The sequence below is a fragment of the Aotus nancymaae genome, unplaced genomic scaffold, assembly GCF_030222135.1.
Source record: "Aotus nancymaae isolate 86718 unplaced genomic scaffold, 86718_ANA_hifiasm-v0.15.2.pri h1tg000009l, whole genome shotgun sequence".
NCBI lineage: Eukaryota > Metazoa > Chordata > Mammalia > Primates > Aotidae > Aotus > Aotus nancymaae.
The window spans coordinates 2,906,829-2,925,377 of NW_026988420.1; the positions used below are offsets into that span (position 1 = coordinate 2,906,829).

Consider the following 18,549-nt stretch of genomic DNA (forward strand, 5'->3'; position numbering starts at 1 on the left):
GTGGCACTGGGCTGGTCCCTGGGGCACCTGACAGAAATGGGAAGATCCAGAGCAAAGACACCCATTATGTTAGGACAGACAGGCAAGCCCGCAGGACCAGAGAGCAGCTGTAGAGCACACAGCACACAGGGTCTCGTTCTGCAGAGGTGCAGTGTGCCCCTAGACTCTGAGCCACCTGGGACCCTGAGGGAGGGCTACTCCTGGTTGACAGAGAGTTCCTGTCTCTCCCACTACAAGGCATGTCCTTGAAACAAACCCCAATCCTTACGTTAGCTTAAGAGGTGTCACTTTCTTTTAGTTGAGAGTCTAGCACAGGAACTCCTCGAAGGGAGAAAAAAATCACTGAAGCAGTAGCTCTTTGTGGATGAGCTAAAAAAGCCCACAGTAGAAGAAATGAAAACACAAGGCGCCTTACATAATTTTCCCAAAAGACTTCAAAATCTCTTTTGAGGAGATTAGTTGTGTTCTGGAATTATTGCCAAGAAGTGTGCCAAAGGCAGCAAACTTTGTTTTACAGAGATAAGGACTCATGCTCACTGAAGACTACCAGCCTGTCTTGCTTTGGGATTTGAAAGGCTATCAGCTATGCACACTGCATTTCTTACTTTCACAAATAGCTTATCTTTCCTTGCTTTCTAAAAAGTTTTATATATGAAGAAACACACACACACACACACACACACATACTGGTTAATTTTCTTTTTAAAATATTAAGGACTTCACACAACACTAAATTACTAATGATTTTATAAGACACTAAAAGTTACATGTGAGATCTACCTCAAAAGCAAATTTGTGATATCTGAGCTTAGCCAGAACCCCGAAGGCAGAAAGTCCCAAAGCTTCAGAGTTTTGACTTGACTGTATTAAATTTAAATTCAATAAATTAAAGGGGAAAAAACCCTAAGATTTTCTGACTCTTAAGTGGCAATACTGACTTCGTGGAATCTCTGTGCAGCAGTCTGCGCTGCAGTGCGTGATTTTAACTCGCCTTTCTGAGAGAGTGATGGCTGGGCTGACCCACAGGCGAGACCAGGTTAAACTGGCGAGAGAACTTGTCCTTTGATGGGTTGTGGAGTCGCATAAAGACACTCTTCCAGTGTCTCTTACATGTTAGATTTTTGGCGTTTTTTTAAGTGATGAATATTAAAGCAAACAACACGAGAAAGAGTCAACGTGTCGGACAGATTAGATAGCTTGTTTTTTCTTAGGGAGCTTAAGGGAGACTGAAGATTGTGGCAGAAAGAGTTAGTTAGGGGAACTGATATTCTGTCTCTGGCATTTAGCAGCCAACAACGTAACAGGACTAACCTCTCTGCACTAGTGTTCTCATTGAAAAATCTGGACTGATGGTAGGATTATTGAGAAAAGTAAGTAAAATAAAATAAGTAAAGCACATGCATTGTGACTGATAACAGGCATTCAATATTGCATTTGTTATTTGCAATGAATTATTTGGTGAACGTTTACCTATTATAAAAACGAAGATCAATATACATTTTCTTATTTTTTTTTTTTAGGCATGCTACTTCTCTCTCAGAACCATTCAGCACTATCATCTTTGCTGATTAGGTATCAATTCTGGATGGTTCACATTGTCTATTAAAATACTCATCCAGTTACTTGTCACCTTCGTCCAACGGGCACAGAGTAGATAGAGTAATACTTTTTATTTTTTAATTAAAAAAATTTTTTTTAAATTTTTATTTTTTTTATTGCATTTTAGGTTTTGGGGTACATGTGAAGAACTTGCAAGATTGTTGCATAGGTACACACCTGGCAGTGTGATTTGCTGCCTTCCTCCCCTTCACCTATATTTGGCATTTCTCCCCGTGCTATCTCTCCCCAACTCCCCACCCACCGCTGTCCCTCCCCTATTTCCCCCCAACAAACCCCAGTATGTAGGGCTACCCTCCCTGTGTCCTTGTGTTCTCACTGTTCAACACCCGTCTATGAGTAAGAACATGCGCTGTTTGATTTTGTGTTCTTGTGTCAATTTGCTGAGAATGATGGTTTCCAGGTTCATCCATGTCCCTACAAAGGATGTGAACTCATCATTTCTGATGGCTGCGTAATATTCCATGGTGTATATTTGCCACATTTTTCCTGTCCAGTCTATCATCGATGGGCATTTGGGTTGGTTTCAGGTCTTTGCTATTGCAAACTGTGCTGCAATGAACATTCGTGTGCATGTGTCCTTATAGTAGAACGATTTATAATCCTTTGGATATATATCCAGTAATGGGATTGCTGGGTCAAATGGAATTTCTATTTCTAGGTCCTTGAGGAATCGCCACACTGTCTTCTACAATGGTTGAACTAACTACACTCCCACCAACAGTGTAAAAGTGTTCCTATTTCTCCACATCCTCTCCAGCATCTGTCATCTCCAGATTTTTTAATGATTGCCATTCTAACTGGCGTGAGATGGTATCTCAATGTGGTTTTTATTTGCATTTCTCTAATGACCAATGATGATGAGCAGTTTTTCATATGTTTGTTGGCCTCATGTATGTCTTCTTTTGTAAAGTGTCTGTTCATGTCCTTCGCCCACTTTTGAATGGGCTTGTTTGTTTTTTTCTTGTAAATCTGTTTTAGTTCTTTGTAAATTCTGGATATCAGCCCTTTGTCAGATGGGTAAACTGCAAAAATTTTTTCCCATTCTGTTGGTTGCCGATTCACTCTAATGACTGTTTCTTTTGCTGTGCAGAAGCTGTGGAGTTTGATTAGGTCCCATTTGTCTATTTTGGCTTTTGTTGACAATGCTTTTGGTGTTTTGGTCATGAAGTCCTTGCCTACGCCTATGTCCTGAATGGTTTTGCCTAGATTTTCTTCTAGGGTTTTTATGGTGTTGGGTCTTATGTTTAAGTCTTTAATCCATCTGGAGTTAATTTTAATGTAAGGTGTCAGGAAGGGGTCCAGTTTCTGCTTTCTGCACATGGCTAGCCAGTTTTCCCAACACCATTTATTAAACAGGGAATCCTTTCCCCATTGCTTGTTTTTGTCAGGTTTGTCAAAGATCAGATGGTTATAGATATGTTGTGTTGCCTCTGAGGCCTCTGTTCTGTTCCATTGGTCTATATCTCTGTTTTGGTACCAGTACCATGCTGTTTTGATTACTGTAGCCTTGTAGTGTAGTTTGAAGTCTGGTAGTGTGATGCCTCCCACTTTGTTCTTTTTGCTTAGAATTGACTTGGCTATGTGGGCTCTCTTTTGGTTCCATATGAAGTTTAAGGAGGATTTTTCCAGTTCTGTGAAGAAGGTCATTGGTAGCTTGATGGGGATAGCGTTGAATCTGTAAATTACTTTGGGCAGTATGGCCATTTTCACGATACTGATTCTTCCTAACCATGAACATGGAATGTTTCTCCATCTGTTTGTGTCCTTTCTTATTTCGTTGAGCAGTGGTTTGTAGTTCTCCTTGAAGAGGTCCTTTACGTTCCTTGTTAGTTGTATTCCTAGGTATTTTATTCTCTTTGTAGCAATTGTGAATGGCAGTTCATTCTTGATTTGGCTCTCTTTAAGTCTGCTATTGGCGTATCAATATACATTTTCTATAAAAGTTAGAAAGCCGGCTGGGCATGGTGGCTCAAGCCTGTAATCCCAGCACTTTGGGAGGCTGAGGCAGGTGGATCACAATGTCAAGAGATCAAGACCATCCTGGCCAAGATGGTGAAACCCCATCTCTAGTAAAAATACAAAAATTAGCAGGTGTGGTGGCACATGCCTGTAGTCCCAGCTACTTGGGAGGCTGAGGCAGGAGAATTGCTTGAACCCAGGAGGCGGAGGTTGCAGTGAGCTGAGATCAGGCCACTGCACTCCAGCCTGGCGACAGAGTGAGACTCCGTGGAAAGAAAGAAGGAAAGAAAAGAAAAGAAAGGAAGGAAGGAAGGAAAGAAAGTAAGTCTTCCAATTTCTTTTGCTTTTCTATCATTTCCAATGAAGAATAGAAAGTAATGCATTTTGGTAAAGGACATAATAATATGGACTGCAAAATTCCATGACACTTTTGGAAAGAGAAGAACTATGTGACCTTATCAAATGATGCAATGACTTTCAATTAGTTCAGAGGGGACTTTTATCATAGCAAGGAGCAAGAGGACAGAGCCCATGCATTGGAAGTGACATCAAAACAATGCTCCCCAGAAAGGTATGAGAGACCTGTGTGTGAGATAAAGCAGCCTCCTCTGTCCTCCTGCCTGCCCTTCACTCTCCTGTGCACGGTGAAGTGCAGCTCACCTGAGCCCTGCTGTGGCATAGACAAGCGTGTCCTGCAACATAGGCGCTGCTCACCAGTACCCTTCCTGTGGGTTTTCATTGACCAGGTTTGTATTTAGGATTAAAAAGAGTGAGAGGCCACTCTTCTTCCTGTTCAAAATTGATGCTTTTATAGCTATGCAAAATATATAGTCAAAAGGAGTGACTAATGGTAACATAAAGAGGAAAAACCAGAATTTTCTCATGTACAGTTGTATCCCTAGCATGCAATGAGTTCTCTTTTCTCATTTATTTGTTGAAGGAGAGAAAAGAAGGAATGGATGAAGTGAACTGAGTTCCATTTAGTGACACACAGTGAGGGCAGGAGACTCACAGAGAGGAACTTTTCAGAGAAGGCAGAGATGCCACTACATGATCCAGTCTGGGGACAAGGAAAGGAAAATCCAGGATCTTGGGGCCAGGGCATGAAGACCTATGAGTAGGCTGCCTGGTTAATCGCAGTCACCTGAATTACAGACCCACGATACAAGGGAAGGCTTCAAATGGAGCAGAGCAATGGCAAAATGTCTTGCACTCCACTCTGAGATTCAAATCCCTGGGCCTGGTGTGCTGACTGAGGCATACAACAAAGGGGCCTTCCGTCCTGCTAAAAGCCTGATAAAAGAGGACACACTGTACACCCTACAGGAGAGACAGATTTGGCTCCATTGGCGAGAGAAGAAAGATACACAAATTTAAACTTTTTCAAAAGGCCAGGCGTGCCCTTGGCTCTGCCTGTGTCACATTTACTCACAGTGCGGTTCGTAAGGAGGGGGAGGGTCTCCACAAGGCACACACTCCATGTCTTGAAAGCCAACAAGTTTTGTCTTCCTATAAAATCTAGAAAAGGAGGGAAAATACTCCTCGTTAGCTCTTTCATCTAAGCGTACAGTTGTGGTCATAAATTACCAGCAGTCTCTATTACCAGTTCTATGGTTAAAAGGACACAGAGGCTTAAACAATAGTATCTTACGTTGGCACATTTTTGGAGACGAAGCAGCAAACAATTAAGAAATATCAATTCCCCTAAACGTAATTGCAGATGCTACTCAGTGCACTTCTTCTATATTAAGGGCAGGGTGCGGGTGGGGGAATATAAAGTCAGTGGTCTTCGGCATTTCTATTGCAACTTAAACTACAAAACACCTTATAAATGAATAAAGAACTAGTTTTTGGCATTTGGAATTCAGATACCAAAAAAAACCAAGCAACCATAAAAGCAATGGAAAAACGTAGAGAGATACTCATATAATCTTGATACGGGAATTTCTTTCTAGGCATAACAAAAAACCGGAATCAGAGTGGAGAGATTAACAGCAACCACACACATACACACACACACACACACACACGCATGCACATGCACACACACACACACACAGAGAGAGAGAGAGAGAGAGATTTTTAAAGACCTCTGAAGGGCAAAAATAAATACAGCATCACCAATATAGGTAAGGGGCAAACAAAGATTGAAAAATTGTCCTAATTATAGTATTGTCTATACCTTCAGTCTATAAGGTAAAAATCATGATGGTGGAAATGAACACTATAATTAAAAACAAGCAAAGAACATTCATTCCCAAAAGAATGTTTCATAACTTTAAATTTTCATAATTAAACTGAAAAGCCAGATGCAATTAATTTTTTTAAATTTAAAATAAAAATGTTTAACTTCATTATTAATCAAGTACTTTCAACTTAAAATGAAAATGTATCATTTTTTACTTAGAAAATTGGGAAAGTGCTGGTGTGGGTATAGATCAATAGGTATATGCATATATTGCCTATGGGAACATAAATTGACACTTTTAGGAGGGCAATTTAGCAATCTGTCACTAGAATTCAATAAAGTAGTTTACACTTCTTATCTAGTAATTTCATATTTAGAAACTGATCCTAAAGAAATCAACTGGGTAAAGCTGTATGTGTAAGAATACAATCACAGCAGTGTTTGTAAAAGAGAAAAAGCTAATTAGGCACAATCCTGATGTCCACCGATAGAAATAACCCATCAGGGTAGACCCAAGGCAATGGAATACCAGGTGGCCTTTAAAAATGATGATGAAGACCTACTATACACATTTTTAAAAATTCATGAAATATCATTAAATGAAAACAAAGGAATGTATATAATATGATTCCATTTTGTGCAGGCACACACTTTTGTATCAATGTTCTCAGACTGCTTACCAATATAGATAAAAATAGTTATGTGTATATATTTGCAATGAAAAAAGTTTGGGAGGATATTATATACTAAATATTAACAGTGACTATTTCTAGATTGTGGGAATTCAAGTGATTTTCTTTTTTCACATATATTTTTCTATGGCAAAAACAGTAATATAGAGAACGAGTCTAGAGAGGACAAGAAGTAGATGCAATTATTTTGTGAAACTGGATAATATAGTAGCAAATCTGTATAATTTATGGTAGAGGCAAAATTTGCATTTGAAACTAGGTAAGTTATCGCAAATGCCCAGATACATTCAGAAATTGCTCAACATTCTGCTTTCACTTAAGATGACAGTCTTTCCAAAGGATATGTAATACAGTGACTCCCACTAGATATTAATAAAATTACTCATTTTGGGATTTATGAAGTAAAAAAAAAAAGTTCAAGGACTTCCTGATTTAAAAACATAATACAATGCAACAATAATCAAAACAGTATGGTATTGGCATAAAGACAGACAACTAGACTAGTAGAATAGACAAGAGAGCCCAGAAGTAAACTCTTGTGTATGGTCAATGACTTTCAACAAGGTAACAAGACCATTCAGGAAAGAAAGAACATTCTTTTTAAGGAATGTTGGAGAAACTGAACATCCACATGCAACAGATTACTACCTAAAAGTAAGACCTAAAACTATAAAAATCCTGGAAGAAAATGCAGAGGAAAAGCTTCATGACATTAGATTTGGCAGTGATTTGTTAGATATGACACCAAAACCATAGGCAACAAGAGCAAACATTGACAAATGGGACTACATTAAATTTAAAATTTTGTGCATCAAAGGACACAAACGTTCCTATAGAATGGAAGAAAATATCTGCAAATCATATAAATGATAAAGGGTTAACATCCATAATATATAAAGAATTCCTATAAACTCATCAATAAAAAAAATCAAATAACCTAATTTAAAAATGGGTAAGGGACTTGAATAGACATTTCTCCAAAGAAATGTCTTTGGAGAAATATCTCACATGGCTGACAGGTATATAAAAAGATGTTCAACATCACTACTCATCAGCAAACTGAAAATCAAAACCACTTGAGATATCACCTCACACCCATAAGGATGGCTACTATCAAAACAATAACAACAAACAAACAGATAATAACAAGTGTTGGCAAGGATGTGAAGAAACTAGAACACTTGTACACTGCTGATGGGACTGTACAATGGTACAGCCACAATGAAAAACAGCACAGAGGTTCCTCAAAATATTAAAAACAGAACTACCATAGGATCCAGCAATCCCACTACTGGGTCTATGTCTAAAAGAACTCAAATCAGGGTCTTGAAGAGACATTTGCATGCCCATGTTCATTGCAGCGCTATTCACAGTAGCCAAAAGGCAGAAGAAACCCAAATGTCTGCTGATGAATAAATGGATAAACAAAGTATTTCACAGAATGAAATATTACTCAGTCTTAACAAGTAAGGGGTTCATGTCACATGCTACAACATGGATAAACCTTGAGGACATGATGCTAAGTGACACAAGCCTGTCATAAAAGGATGGACACTGAATGACTCCAATTATATGAGGCACTTAGAGTAGTCAAATTCACAGAAACAGAACAAAGGTGTTTTCAGGGGCTTGGGGAAGAAGCTAAGGGGAGTTGTTTAATGGGTATAGAGTTTCAGCTTGAGAAAAGGAAAAAGTTCTGGAGATCTGTTCACAACAATGTAAATATACTTAACTCTACTGAACAGCACACCTAAAAATGGTTAAGATGATAAATTTTATGTTATGTGTTTTTCACCACCATAAAAAATGTATATAAATTTTTTTAAATCACAGGACAATATAAAGGAGCTTTCTTCTTTAAGATGTCTTGCTAAACATTGTAACATATGCAGACTAATACTTTTCATCTTTTCAGCCAGAAAACTTGCCCAATAGAGGTTCACTGAATTAAATACAGAGAAAGCCCAAAATACTGTTTTACATATAAAAACTAATTTCATGTAAAAAGCAAAAAAGTAAAAAAATGTAATATCCAACATTCTCAAGAACAAATTCTGAGGATACAGAAATCCATCTTTTAACATTTAAAAAGTTAGGGAAATGGGAGGTATTGAGGATCAAGCACAGACACTACTGAACATTTTAAAAATAAAGAACTCTAATTGTGACAAAACAGTTTTGAGGTCTGAACTTTCCCTGATAAAGAAAATATATTTGCCAAAAATTTATTTTAAATAGTTTGAGGACCATGAGACAAATGACATTAGAAGGTTGTCATATTTTGAATAACCATTTTTAAAAATTTTTATTTATTTATTTATTTTGAGATGGAATCTTGCTCTGTCGCCCAGGCTGGAGTGCAGGAGCGCAACCTCGGCTCACTGCAACCTTCGCCTCCCTGGTTCAAGCAATTCTCCTGTGTCAGCCTCCCGAATAGCTGGGACCACAGATGCCCGCCACCACACCCGTGTAATTTTTTTTTTTTTTTTTTGGTATTTTTTAGTAGAGACGGGGTTTCACTATGTTGGCCAAACTGGTCTTGAACTCCTGACCTCCTGATCTGTCTGCCTCAGCCTCCCAAAGTGCTGGGATTATAGGCATGAGCCACTGTGCTCGGTGTGAACAACAATTAATACTAACTAGAAATAATTAGAAATGCTACCTAGAAAGGAGGGTAAGCGGGGCTCCCGGGTGGCTACTATACATGGAGAGGTGATGCTCAGACCTAGCTCTGAGAGCAGCTATCAGCAGTATCTGGTCTGGTCTGCTCGCTTCTTCATTCTTTTTTGTCTGTTTGTTTTTAAGACAGAGTCTCACTCTGTCGCCCAGGCTGGAGTACAGTGGTGTGATCTCGGCTCATTGCAGCCTCTGCCTCCTGGGCTTAAGCCATCCTCCCACCTTAGCCTTCCGAGTAGCTGGGACTACAGGTGCACATCACCACACCAGGCTAATTTTTGTATTTTTTGTAGAGATGGAGTTTTGCCATGTTGCCCAGACTGATGTCACACTCCTGAGCTCAAGTGATCCACCCACCTCAGCCTCCCAATGCAGAGGCATTTTTAATTGAACTGAATCCAAATAGCACTGGTTAGCCTAATGAACACAGTGTTTGTCAACTGCTATTTTAAGAAAATCTGGCTGTAGACCGTTAATTCTTCAATCAATGAGTGCATTTCTGCAAGGAGATGACATGTCATAGAACAGTTCTGGTTTTACAATGACCTCACTTAACACAACGTTGAAGGCAGTTACTACACCCTGTAAATCACAGTCAAGTCGGGGCTGGATTTTCTACAGTGTCTGCAAGACACTGGATGACAGCGTTGCTCTGTCCTGGGCTCTTGCTAGCACCCTGCTTCATACTGGTTGGTCAGCCTGCTGTGTGTGTTCCTCAGCAATCCACAGCAATGGCCCCTTATTTGAAGATGAACAAATACTAATGACAAGACTAATCATTAGAGTAAGAGTCTAGATCTCCTAAGCAGTGCCATGGTTACCCTGAGCACAGAACAGAGAGCTGAGGCAAGGGGATGTGAAAACCCAGGCAACTCAGGCAGCTTCCAGGAGCAAAGGGTCTGCTGAGAGGGAAGCGGGCACACAGCACAGACGGGTGGAGGCAGTCTCTGTATTTCCCATCAGTCACAGAAGCCCCAGGGGGACCTCCTAGTGAAATCAGGCATGCACCTAAGCATGGGGCAGAGGAGCTGCGAGGTCAATCCCAGTCCTTTGATTTACAAGCTGAGTGATTCTGGGAAGTCATTTATCCACTCTGAGGATCAGTTGCCCTCTTTGTAAAGAGGGGATGGTAGGAATCCCTACTTTACAGAGTGGTTCAGACAACAGTAAGTGCTCAATGCTAGTTGTCATTGTCACCACAAGAAGCAAAGAGCTGGCGGGGGCCGGCCTACTCATCAGGGCGGGTTGCAGTTCCCCTGAGCCGGGAAGGAATCCGGAACCGGGGGCTAGCAGAGGAGCCTGGAGGCCTGTTGGCCACACACTGAAAAACTCATGCCAACTTTTTACTGGCCCCCGCAAACCATCAACTGGCAATAATGTCCAATATTTCATTAGGGCTTCCTATGGCTTAGGCACTGTGCTGGGCACTTTACATGCCTTATACTTCCAATCCTTCTAACAGTTCTGCAGGGTGGATTCTTATGACATGGTCATTTTACAGGTGAGAAGAACGCATGTCAGAGAAGTTAAGTGACTGGCCTAAAGTCACAGAGCAGATTTGGGAATAAGGGGACTGGCTTTCTCGAATGACTCAAACTGTGGGCACAGAAGACATGATTTCCACACCCCACCTGCTATTGAGAGGGAAGCAGCTGCTGTGCTGGGGGGCCTGGGCCTATGGGCAGCAGCAGGTTCTTGCTAGAGAATGAGGCCTCAGGAGGCAGAGTGGCACCAAAAGGAGCAATGCCTGCCTTATGCCTGACTTCTGCATTGCTTTTCAGGGAGCAATATGCATTTTGCTCATGTCTTTCTGCCTCAGTTTTTCGGTTTCTAAAATGGGTTTCAACTATTTGGCTTCTTCACAGAAGTATAGTTAAACTGGAAGAGTACTTTGAAAACACTTTGAAAAGACCTGGGTAAAAGTCACTATGTAATTATGCCTGCCTCATATGCCAATGCTAACTTAGAAAGGATGGGGTTTTTTTGTTTTTTTTCTTTTTTGAGATAGAGTCTTGCTCTGCCGCGATCTCGGCTCACTGCAACCTCCGCCTTCCGGGTTCAAGCAATTCTCCTGCCTCAGCCTCCCCAGTAGCTGGGACTACAGGTGCACACCACTATGCCCAGCTAATTTTTGTATTTTTAGTAGAGACACGGTTTCACCATGTTGGTCAGGATGGTCTCGAACTCCCGACCTCAGGCGAGCCGTCTGCCTCAGCCTCCCAAAGTGCTGGGATTATAGGCATGAGCCACAGAACCTGGCCAAAGATGGGATTTAAAGTAATCATATAAATAAACTGAAATATCACTCAAATGTCTATTCATTTATAACTTTCCTATAGTTAAGTATTTACTTAAAGAACAAATGAACACTGTAGAAACTAGAGCAGCAGGCTCAAATGATAATGACCAAGGGAAGCAGGAGGAACCAGGCGTGGTGGAGTCCTGGGCAGACCTGTTACCCCACTCCGGCAGCCCAGCCCAGTGTGGGCTCTATAAAATCCCAGTACTGACCAGGGGTAGTGGCTCATGCCTGTAATCCCAGCACTTTGGGAGGCTGAGGCAGGCAGATCACCTCAGGTCGGAAGTTCAAGACCAGCCTGACCAACAAGGAGAAACTCCGTCTCTACTAAAAAGACAAAATTAGCCAGTCGTGGTGGTGCATGTCTGCAATCCCAGCCACACCAGAGGCTGAGGCAAGAGAATTGCTTGAACCCAGGAGGCGGAGGTTGCAGTGAGCCAAGATTGTGCCATTGCACTCCAGCCTGGGCAACAAGAGTGAAAACTCCGTCCAAAACTCAGGTCTTTCCCACCCTCCCTGGGCACTGCCTACCTCAGTCCCTGAAGACCTCCTCACTTCCCTACCCCCAGATGAAGAGACTAGATGTGCACAGACAGGCTTTTTATCAGAGAATTGGATAACACGAACAACAGAGATGTGTGAGACGTCCAGTTCATGTCCTCAGTTAGATTTGCACAAGCTCAAAACTTTGGGTAATGATATCCATAGATATCATCACAGGTATGAGATTATAGACCATTCCTATTTTTTAAGGCACAGATTTATTGAGTTATACTTTATACACCACACAATTCACCCATTTAAAGTGTACAATTGGATAGTTTTCCATATAGTCACAGAGTCGTACAACCATCACAACAACCAATTTTAGGACATTTTCATCAGCCCCAAAGAAGCCTCATAACCTTATCAGTCACCTCCCATTCCCAACCCTCCCCAATCACAGCTCTTAGGCAACACTAATCTCCTTTCCGTCCCTATAGATTTGCCCATTCTGGACATTTCAACGGAATCATTTAATATACAGTCATTTGTGACTGGCTTATTTCACTTAGCATAATGCTTTTGAGGTTCATCCATCTCATAGCATATGTCAGAATTTCCTTCCTTTTTACTGATGAATAATATTTTGTTGTTTGAATATATCCCATTTGGTTTTTCCATTCATCAGTTGATAGACATCAGTTGGGTTTGTCTTAGTTTTGTGCTGCTGTAATAGAATATCACAGACTGGGTAATTTATAAATAGTAGAAATTTATTTCTCACAGTTCTGAAGGCTGGGAAGTCCAAGATCAAGACACCAGTATCTGGCATCTGGTGAGGGCTTTTCTGCTGCATCCTTCAGAGGGAAGAGATGCTGTGTCCTTACATGGCAGATGGTGGAATGGCAATAAAAGGAACAAATTCCCTCTGTCAAGCCCCTGTATCAGGACACCTTTATGAGGGGTGGGCCCATCATGACCTAATTACCTCTTAAAGGCCCCACCTCTTAATATAATCACATTGGCAACAACTGAACTTTGGAGGGGACGCATTCAAACTAGAGCTGGGTTGTTTCAGTTTTGGGGCTATTATGTAAACTGCTGCTACAAACACTAGTGTACAAGTTTTTGTGTGGACGAGTTTTCAACTATCTTGGTTATATACCTAAGAGTCAAACTGTCAGATCACATGGTAACTCTATGTCTAACTTTCCGAAGAAACTCTAGACTGTTCTCCAACCTGGCTGTACCCTTTGCCATTCCCACCAACAGTGTTTGAGGGTTCCAATCTCTCCATGTCATCACCAACATTAGATATTGTCTGGTTTTTGTTGGCTACAGCGATCTTAGTGGGGGTGATGTATGTGGCCCTGATTGTTAATGATGTTGCCCATCTTTTCATGTGCTTATTGGCTATTTGTACATTTCTTTGGAGAAATGTCTATTCAAACCCTTTGTCCTTATTTTAATTGGATTATTTGTCTTTCTATTAATGCATTGTAAGAGTTCCTCACATATTCTCCTTAAGATAGTTTTTTTCCAGACGTAGGATTTGCCAGTATTTTCTCCTATTTTGTGGGTTGTGTGGTTTTGTTTTGTACTTCAAAAGGTCTCCTTTGAAGCCTTAAATGGACTTGTCTCCATTTAAGGACCCCACAAAGGGTCTCCTTTGAAGTACAAAGTTTAAAATTTTGACGAAGCCCAACAGAGCTGTTTTTTCTTTTGTTGCTCGTGCTTCCGGTGTTAGCCCACTACATCTTCCAGCTCCCTCGGTGTTGGGTCTCTGTACGTGGCCAAGCTGGGCCCACTGGGCTATTTTCTACTCTGTTTCCACTCTTCACGTGCAGAGCTTTATCTCCCCTCTGGCCTCAACAAGACACATCTGGTCAAAACCCCTTTGACCTTATGGTCGGTCCAGTTAGTCTTTTGTCTGTAATGCCTTGGAGCATGAATTCTGACATCAGACTCATCACACACAGGTTGGGTGATCTTGCCTGAATAGGGCTCAGTTTCTTCCTCTTTAAAACATTGTGAAAATTATAGAAAATAATTCATGAAAAGTACTTGGCCAGGTGCCTGGTACACTGTAAGTAATAAATGTTCACTGTTCGTGCAGTTTCTGGTTATTTCTTACTTTTGCAAAACGGACTGGTTTCTGTTGCTCCAGGGTTTCTGGTTCCTCGCTCTCCTTTTTTTTTTTTTGAGACAGAGTTTCGTTCTTGTTGCCCAGGCTGGAGTGCAATGACAAGATCTTGGCTCACCACAACCTCCACCTCCTGGATTCAAGCCATTCTCCTGCCGCAGCCTCCCGAGTAGCTGGGATTACAGGTGCCTGCCACCACACCCAACTAGTTTTTGTATTTTTAGTAGAGATGGGGTTTCACCATGTTGGTCAGGCTGGTCTCGAACTCCTGACCTCGTGATCCGCCCGCCTCACCCTCCCAAAGTACTGTGATTATAGGCATGAACCACCACACCCGGCCTCTCTCCTGTCTTTAGTCAGTAACTCTGGCTCCACTCTATCCCCATTAAGCTCTCAGGATATTCTGCTTCATCCCGTTCTCTGCTTACCTGGTGTAGCAACGCCTCCTCCCTGCCTTACAGACCACCCCCCTTGCCACCCTTGCCACCCTGAGTCCAGCTCTTCATCCAGATTCTCTCCTCCAGCTGTCTATATTAATCCATCTCACCGTTGCTTAGAAGCAGTCAGAATTTTAGACTCCCTCTTCCCTGACGCTCCCCCTGGCCCAGGTGTGGCCTTTCCCTGGGCCTGGCTGCCTTTTTGACAAGTCCATTTAAGGCTTCTGTGTTTGCACCTGCCCGCCCCTTCCCCTGCTCTGCATCTCTGTGTACTGCACTCCTCCCTCTCCCTGCCACTCGCTTGGCCTGCTGGCAGTTTCTTACCCACACCAAGTGGATGCCCACCTGAGAATCTCTCGTTGCAGGCTCCTTCTGTCTGCAGTGTTCTTCCCCAGCTCTCTGCTTGGCTCAGCGCCTCGTCTCCTTCAAGTCTTTGCTCAGATCTCACCTTGTCAATAAAGCCCACCCTGATGATCCAATCTAACACTGTTACTGTCCTTTCCCTCACTGTGGCCACGTCCAATCGCCCTTGTCTGCTTTAGGGCTTCTTCCACAGCAATTCTCATCTTCTTTCTGCATAATTTGCTTCTTTATTATTTACCATTTAAATATTTTTAAAGACTTTTTATAAGAAGCCAGGTGCGGTTGCTCACACCTGTAATCCCAGCACTTTGGGAGGCTGAGGCTGGCGGATCACCTAAGGCTGGGAGTTTGAGACCAGCCTGACCAACATGGAGAAACCCCGTCTCTACTAAAAATACAAAAAAATTAGCTGGGCGTGGTGGTGCATGCCTGTAATCCCAGCTACTTGGGAGGCTGAGACAGGAGAATCACTTGAACCCAGGAGGCGGAGGTTGCGATGAGCCAAGATTATGCCATTGCACTCCAGCCTGGGCAACAAGAGCAAAACTCCATCTCAAAAAAAAAACAACAAAAAAACCTATAAGAATATAAGCTCCCCATGGGCAGGGATCTTTGCCACTTTATTTTCTGACGTAGCTCAAGTAAGTAAAGCAATGCCTAAGGCAGCTGGGCAAATAGCTGCTGAATGGCTGAATGGTATGACCTGCACTCCTCTGATCGCTAACAAGGGTTAGCCATCATGGGTCCCCTCTTTTGTGGGTTGCCTATTCATTCTTGTGTCGCTTTGTCCAAGTTTCCTTTTTTATTGATTTGTAGGAACTCCTTAGATTTTCATAACAGAAATCCTTTGTTAGCATGCCTATTCATTGTATTTATAGCTACCGTCTGCTGCATGCATGGCGCACGGTACCACAGAGGATCCAGCGGTTAATATTGAGAGAAGTCACAAATACTCCAGCAGCATCTTCAGGTTAACATCAGTATGCATTGCAGTTTAGAATGGAACAAGGGGATTGCCTTTTTAAAAGTTACTTAATTAAGTAATTACAAGGGAAAGAAACTGGCCAACTCACCCTGGCAAGCAGTCCCCACAGATGGCATCACTGGTGACTGAACAATTTGCCTTCTGAAAGCGGTTCACCAGTGCGCAGTCCAGACATGGCTTGCATTTCTGGAAGCCCCAGTCTTCCTTGAACCTGTGCAGCCGGCACGTCACACACTGTGCATCCTCCCCGTAGCCGAAGCCACATTCCTGTGGGGATTAATGGGCAATAGAAAGCTATTCAGACTTTGCAAGCGTGAAAAAGGAAAGACCGCTGGGTTGAAACGAAGACCTGGTCTAATAATTACCAAGTGCCGGCCTTCCTAGACACAAAGGCAGCTCTTTCAGCAAGTTCAAATGTGTCTTCCACTGCTAATGATCTCTCTTACTATGGTAAGTCCACTTAGTCATCCACTTTATTCAAGAAGCCGCGAGCACGGGAATAATCAAGGGACTCTCAGGCTCCCACCGCTGAGTTACTACCAGTGGATGGCAGAATTATGGCGCTTTCTTCTCCTCTAATTAAGCCAGTCATGTACATGCTCAGAAGCTAAAGCCAGAGAAACATTCAGACACTTACTTCCAGGGCAGAAAATCAGTACTCTGATATCAGGGGTATTAGTTTAAAAAATGAGGATAAGTTCGTAACAATTTTCATTAGCGGACAAGCCTAGAAATCAGCCCAAATGGAGAGCTTCTTGAAATTGTTAGAAATTTAGTATTTCCTGACAGTAGAAAGAGTCTTACACTTTTGCTAAAAGGATGTTAACTTCCTGTTGAGACAAAATCTGTGGTACTAAAGGTCTCAAGCTTCTCTAGATTTGAACATCAGAACATACTGTTTTCCAAGAATGGGCCAAACAAATGGCTCTTTGACCTACATACAATCATTTCTACAAGTTCAAGAATTCAGTAAACTATAGCATATCGTATAACATAGCTGTAATGCAACTATAAAACGAAGAATGTAGATGTGAGATGTGCTCATGACAATTTTTTAAAAAATAAATTTTAATACAGAATTAGAAGTACGATTCCATTGTTTACCAAAACATTCATGTAAGTACCAACATTTGGCCAAGGACTTTACACCATTATCTAAATAATCCATATTCCTTCCCAATTTGGGGAGCACTGCCATTTTTTCCATTTCATAGGTTGGGGGAAGGGACTTCAGAGAAGTTATATACCTTGTGCTAGGTGACAGAAGTAGTGTTAGAACCAGGATTTGAACCTATGTCATCTAATTGCAGAGTCAGACTTCATTACCACTACACCATAGGGCTTGCCAGGTATTTTATATATACATCTATGTATATTACCCATAGGAAGGTGTCTGAAAGACTACACACTGTTGGTAACACCTGTTGTTGATCTTTGTGGTGGTTTCTATAGAACACTCATCATTAACAAAAAACAGCGGCTTAGGAGGAGTAAGAAGGGCACTCATGCAGGCAGCGGGCTGGGCAAGCCCACAGATGCAGACTGGACGCCACAGAGGAAGGAGGGGTTGCACAAAATCTGTTTCCTCATTTGTAAACCCTGGATGCTAGAGTGCGAGTCCCACCTAGTTCAACATTCCCATTTTTCTGTAAAATTTATATATTTTAATTTCGTCATCCATATTTATATACAAATCAACTAAGCAGTACTTACTGACCAAAAATTAAATGAAAATCAACTTGAAGGGTAGTGCTGCCTGTACTTAATAAACTACTCAACAAAGGATGCGGAGGAATCATTTCCATCTAGATTCTTACTAATTAACTCATTCACATTTTGGGTGAGTGATACTTTCTTTCCTCCTTTGAATTACTCTGCCTGTCTTTCAAATGTACATCAGGAACGCACACAACAAAGAATTAAGGAGGAAAAGGTGGAAGGTCAGCCTCCTCCTCACTCCTGAGAGCTCCAGCCACACAATGTTCTACATCGGAGGCACAGAGGAGACAGAGGGGGAGAAAAACAACACTTGATTTAAAGAACTGATTAACAAGTTAGAGTTTCTTTAAAACTGTTAAAAGGGATTACCTCTTTCAGGGGAGGGGAAGGTTAGAATTATGGGGTGTTTTCAAGTTTTATAATTCTGCAAAACATAATTTAATTTTTGCAGAAAGCATCCATTACTCTTGCAATAGGAAAACAATAGAGATGCATATTCAAGAAGAATTTCTTTGGTCATGTGCTGGGTCTTTGTGAGGTAATCATTGTGGCTCTGGCTCTGTGCTGTGACAGCTGTGTTTCTGCTGAGCACTTTGATTGCTGGGAGAACTGTGTGCAGGCACAGGCTTTCTGAAGTACAGGAGAGAGCCTCCCACTCTCAAAGTCCCTCGGGATCAAAGCACGGGTACACGTGACTTCTGGGGGTGGTCTCCACATTGTTCCCATGCTAGCCATCTCCACGGCAAAGGTTCTGGCAAGAGCAGAGTGTTTCAAAATCACACTTTGATCTAGGAAGCCTGAGGCTGTAAGAGTCTCATGTACAAGTTAAAACACAACAAAGGAAAAGAAAAGTAGAAGTAGAAGAGAAAACAAAGGGAAAGAGCAAGGAGAATGCAGAGGAAGAGGCGCATTAACTGGGAATAAATGTCCTTTGAAATTCTGTTTCAAGCCAGGTTGATATAGGAGAAAAGTATGTGTTTTCCTA

The 18,549-nt window shown here is 41.8% G+C and overlaps 1 protein-coding gene across 2 annotated transcripts in view; it reads right to left on the reverse strand.

Moving 5' to 3' along the window:
- The window catches only part of TNFRSF19 (TNF receptor superfamily member 19), a 107,316-nt gene that overhangs the window by 46,916 nt on the left and 41,851 nt on the right, over positions 1 to 18,549 (reverse strand). For both annotated transcript variants that reach the window (XM_012441496.3, XM_012441491.3), the window contains exons 4-5: positions 15,934 to 16,112; positions 5,012 to 5,097 (exon numbers count right to left, since the gene is read on the reverse strand). In XM_012441496.3, coding sequence (XP_012296919.2) covers positions 5,012 to 5,097; positions 15,934 to 16,112 — 265 coding nt within the window. The remainder of the gene's footprint in view (positions 1 to 5,011; positions 5,098 to 15,933; positions 16,113 to 18,549) is intronic.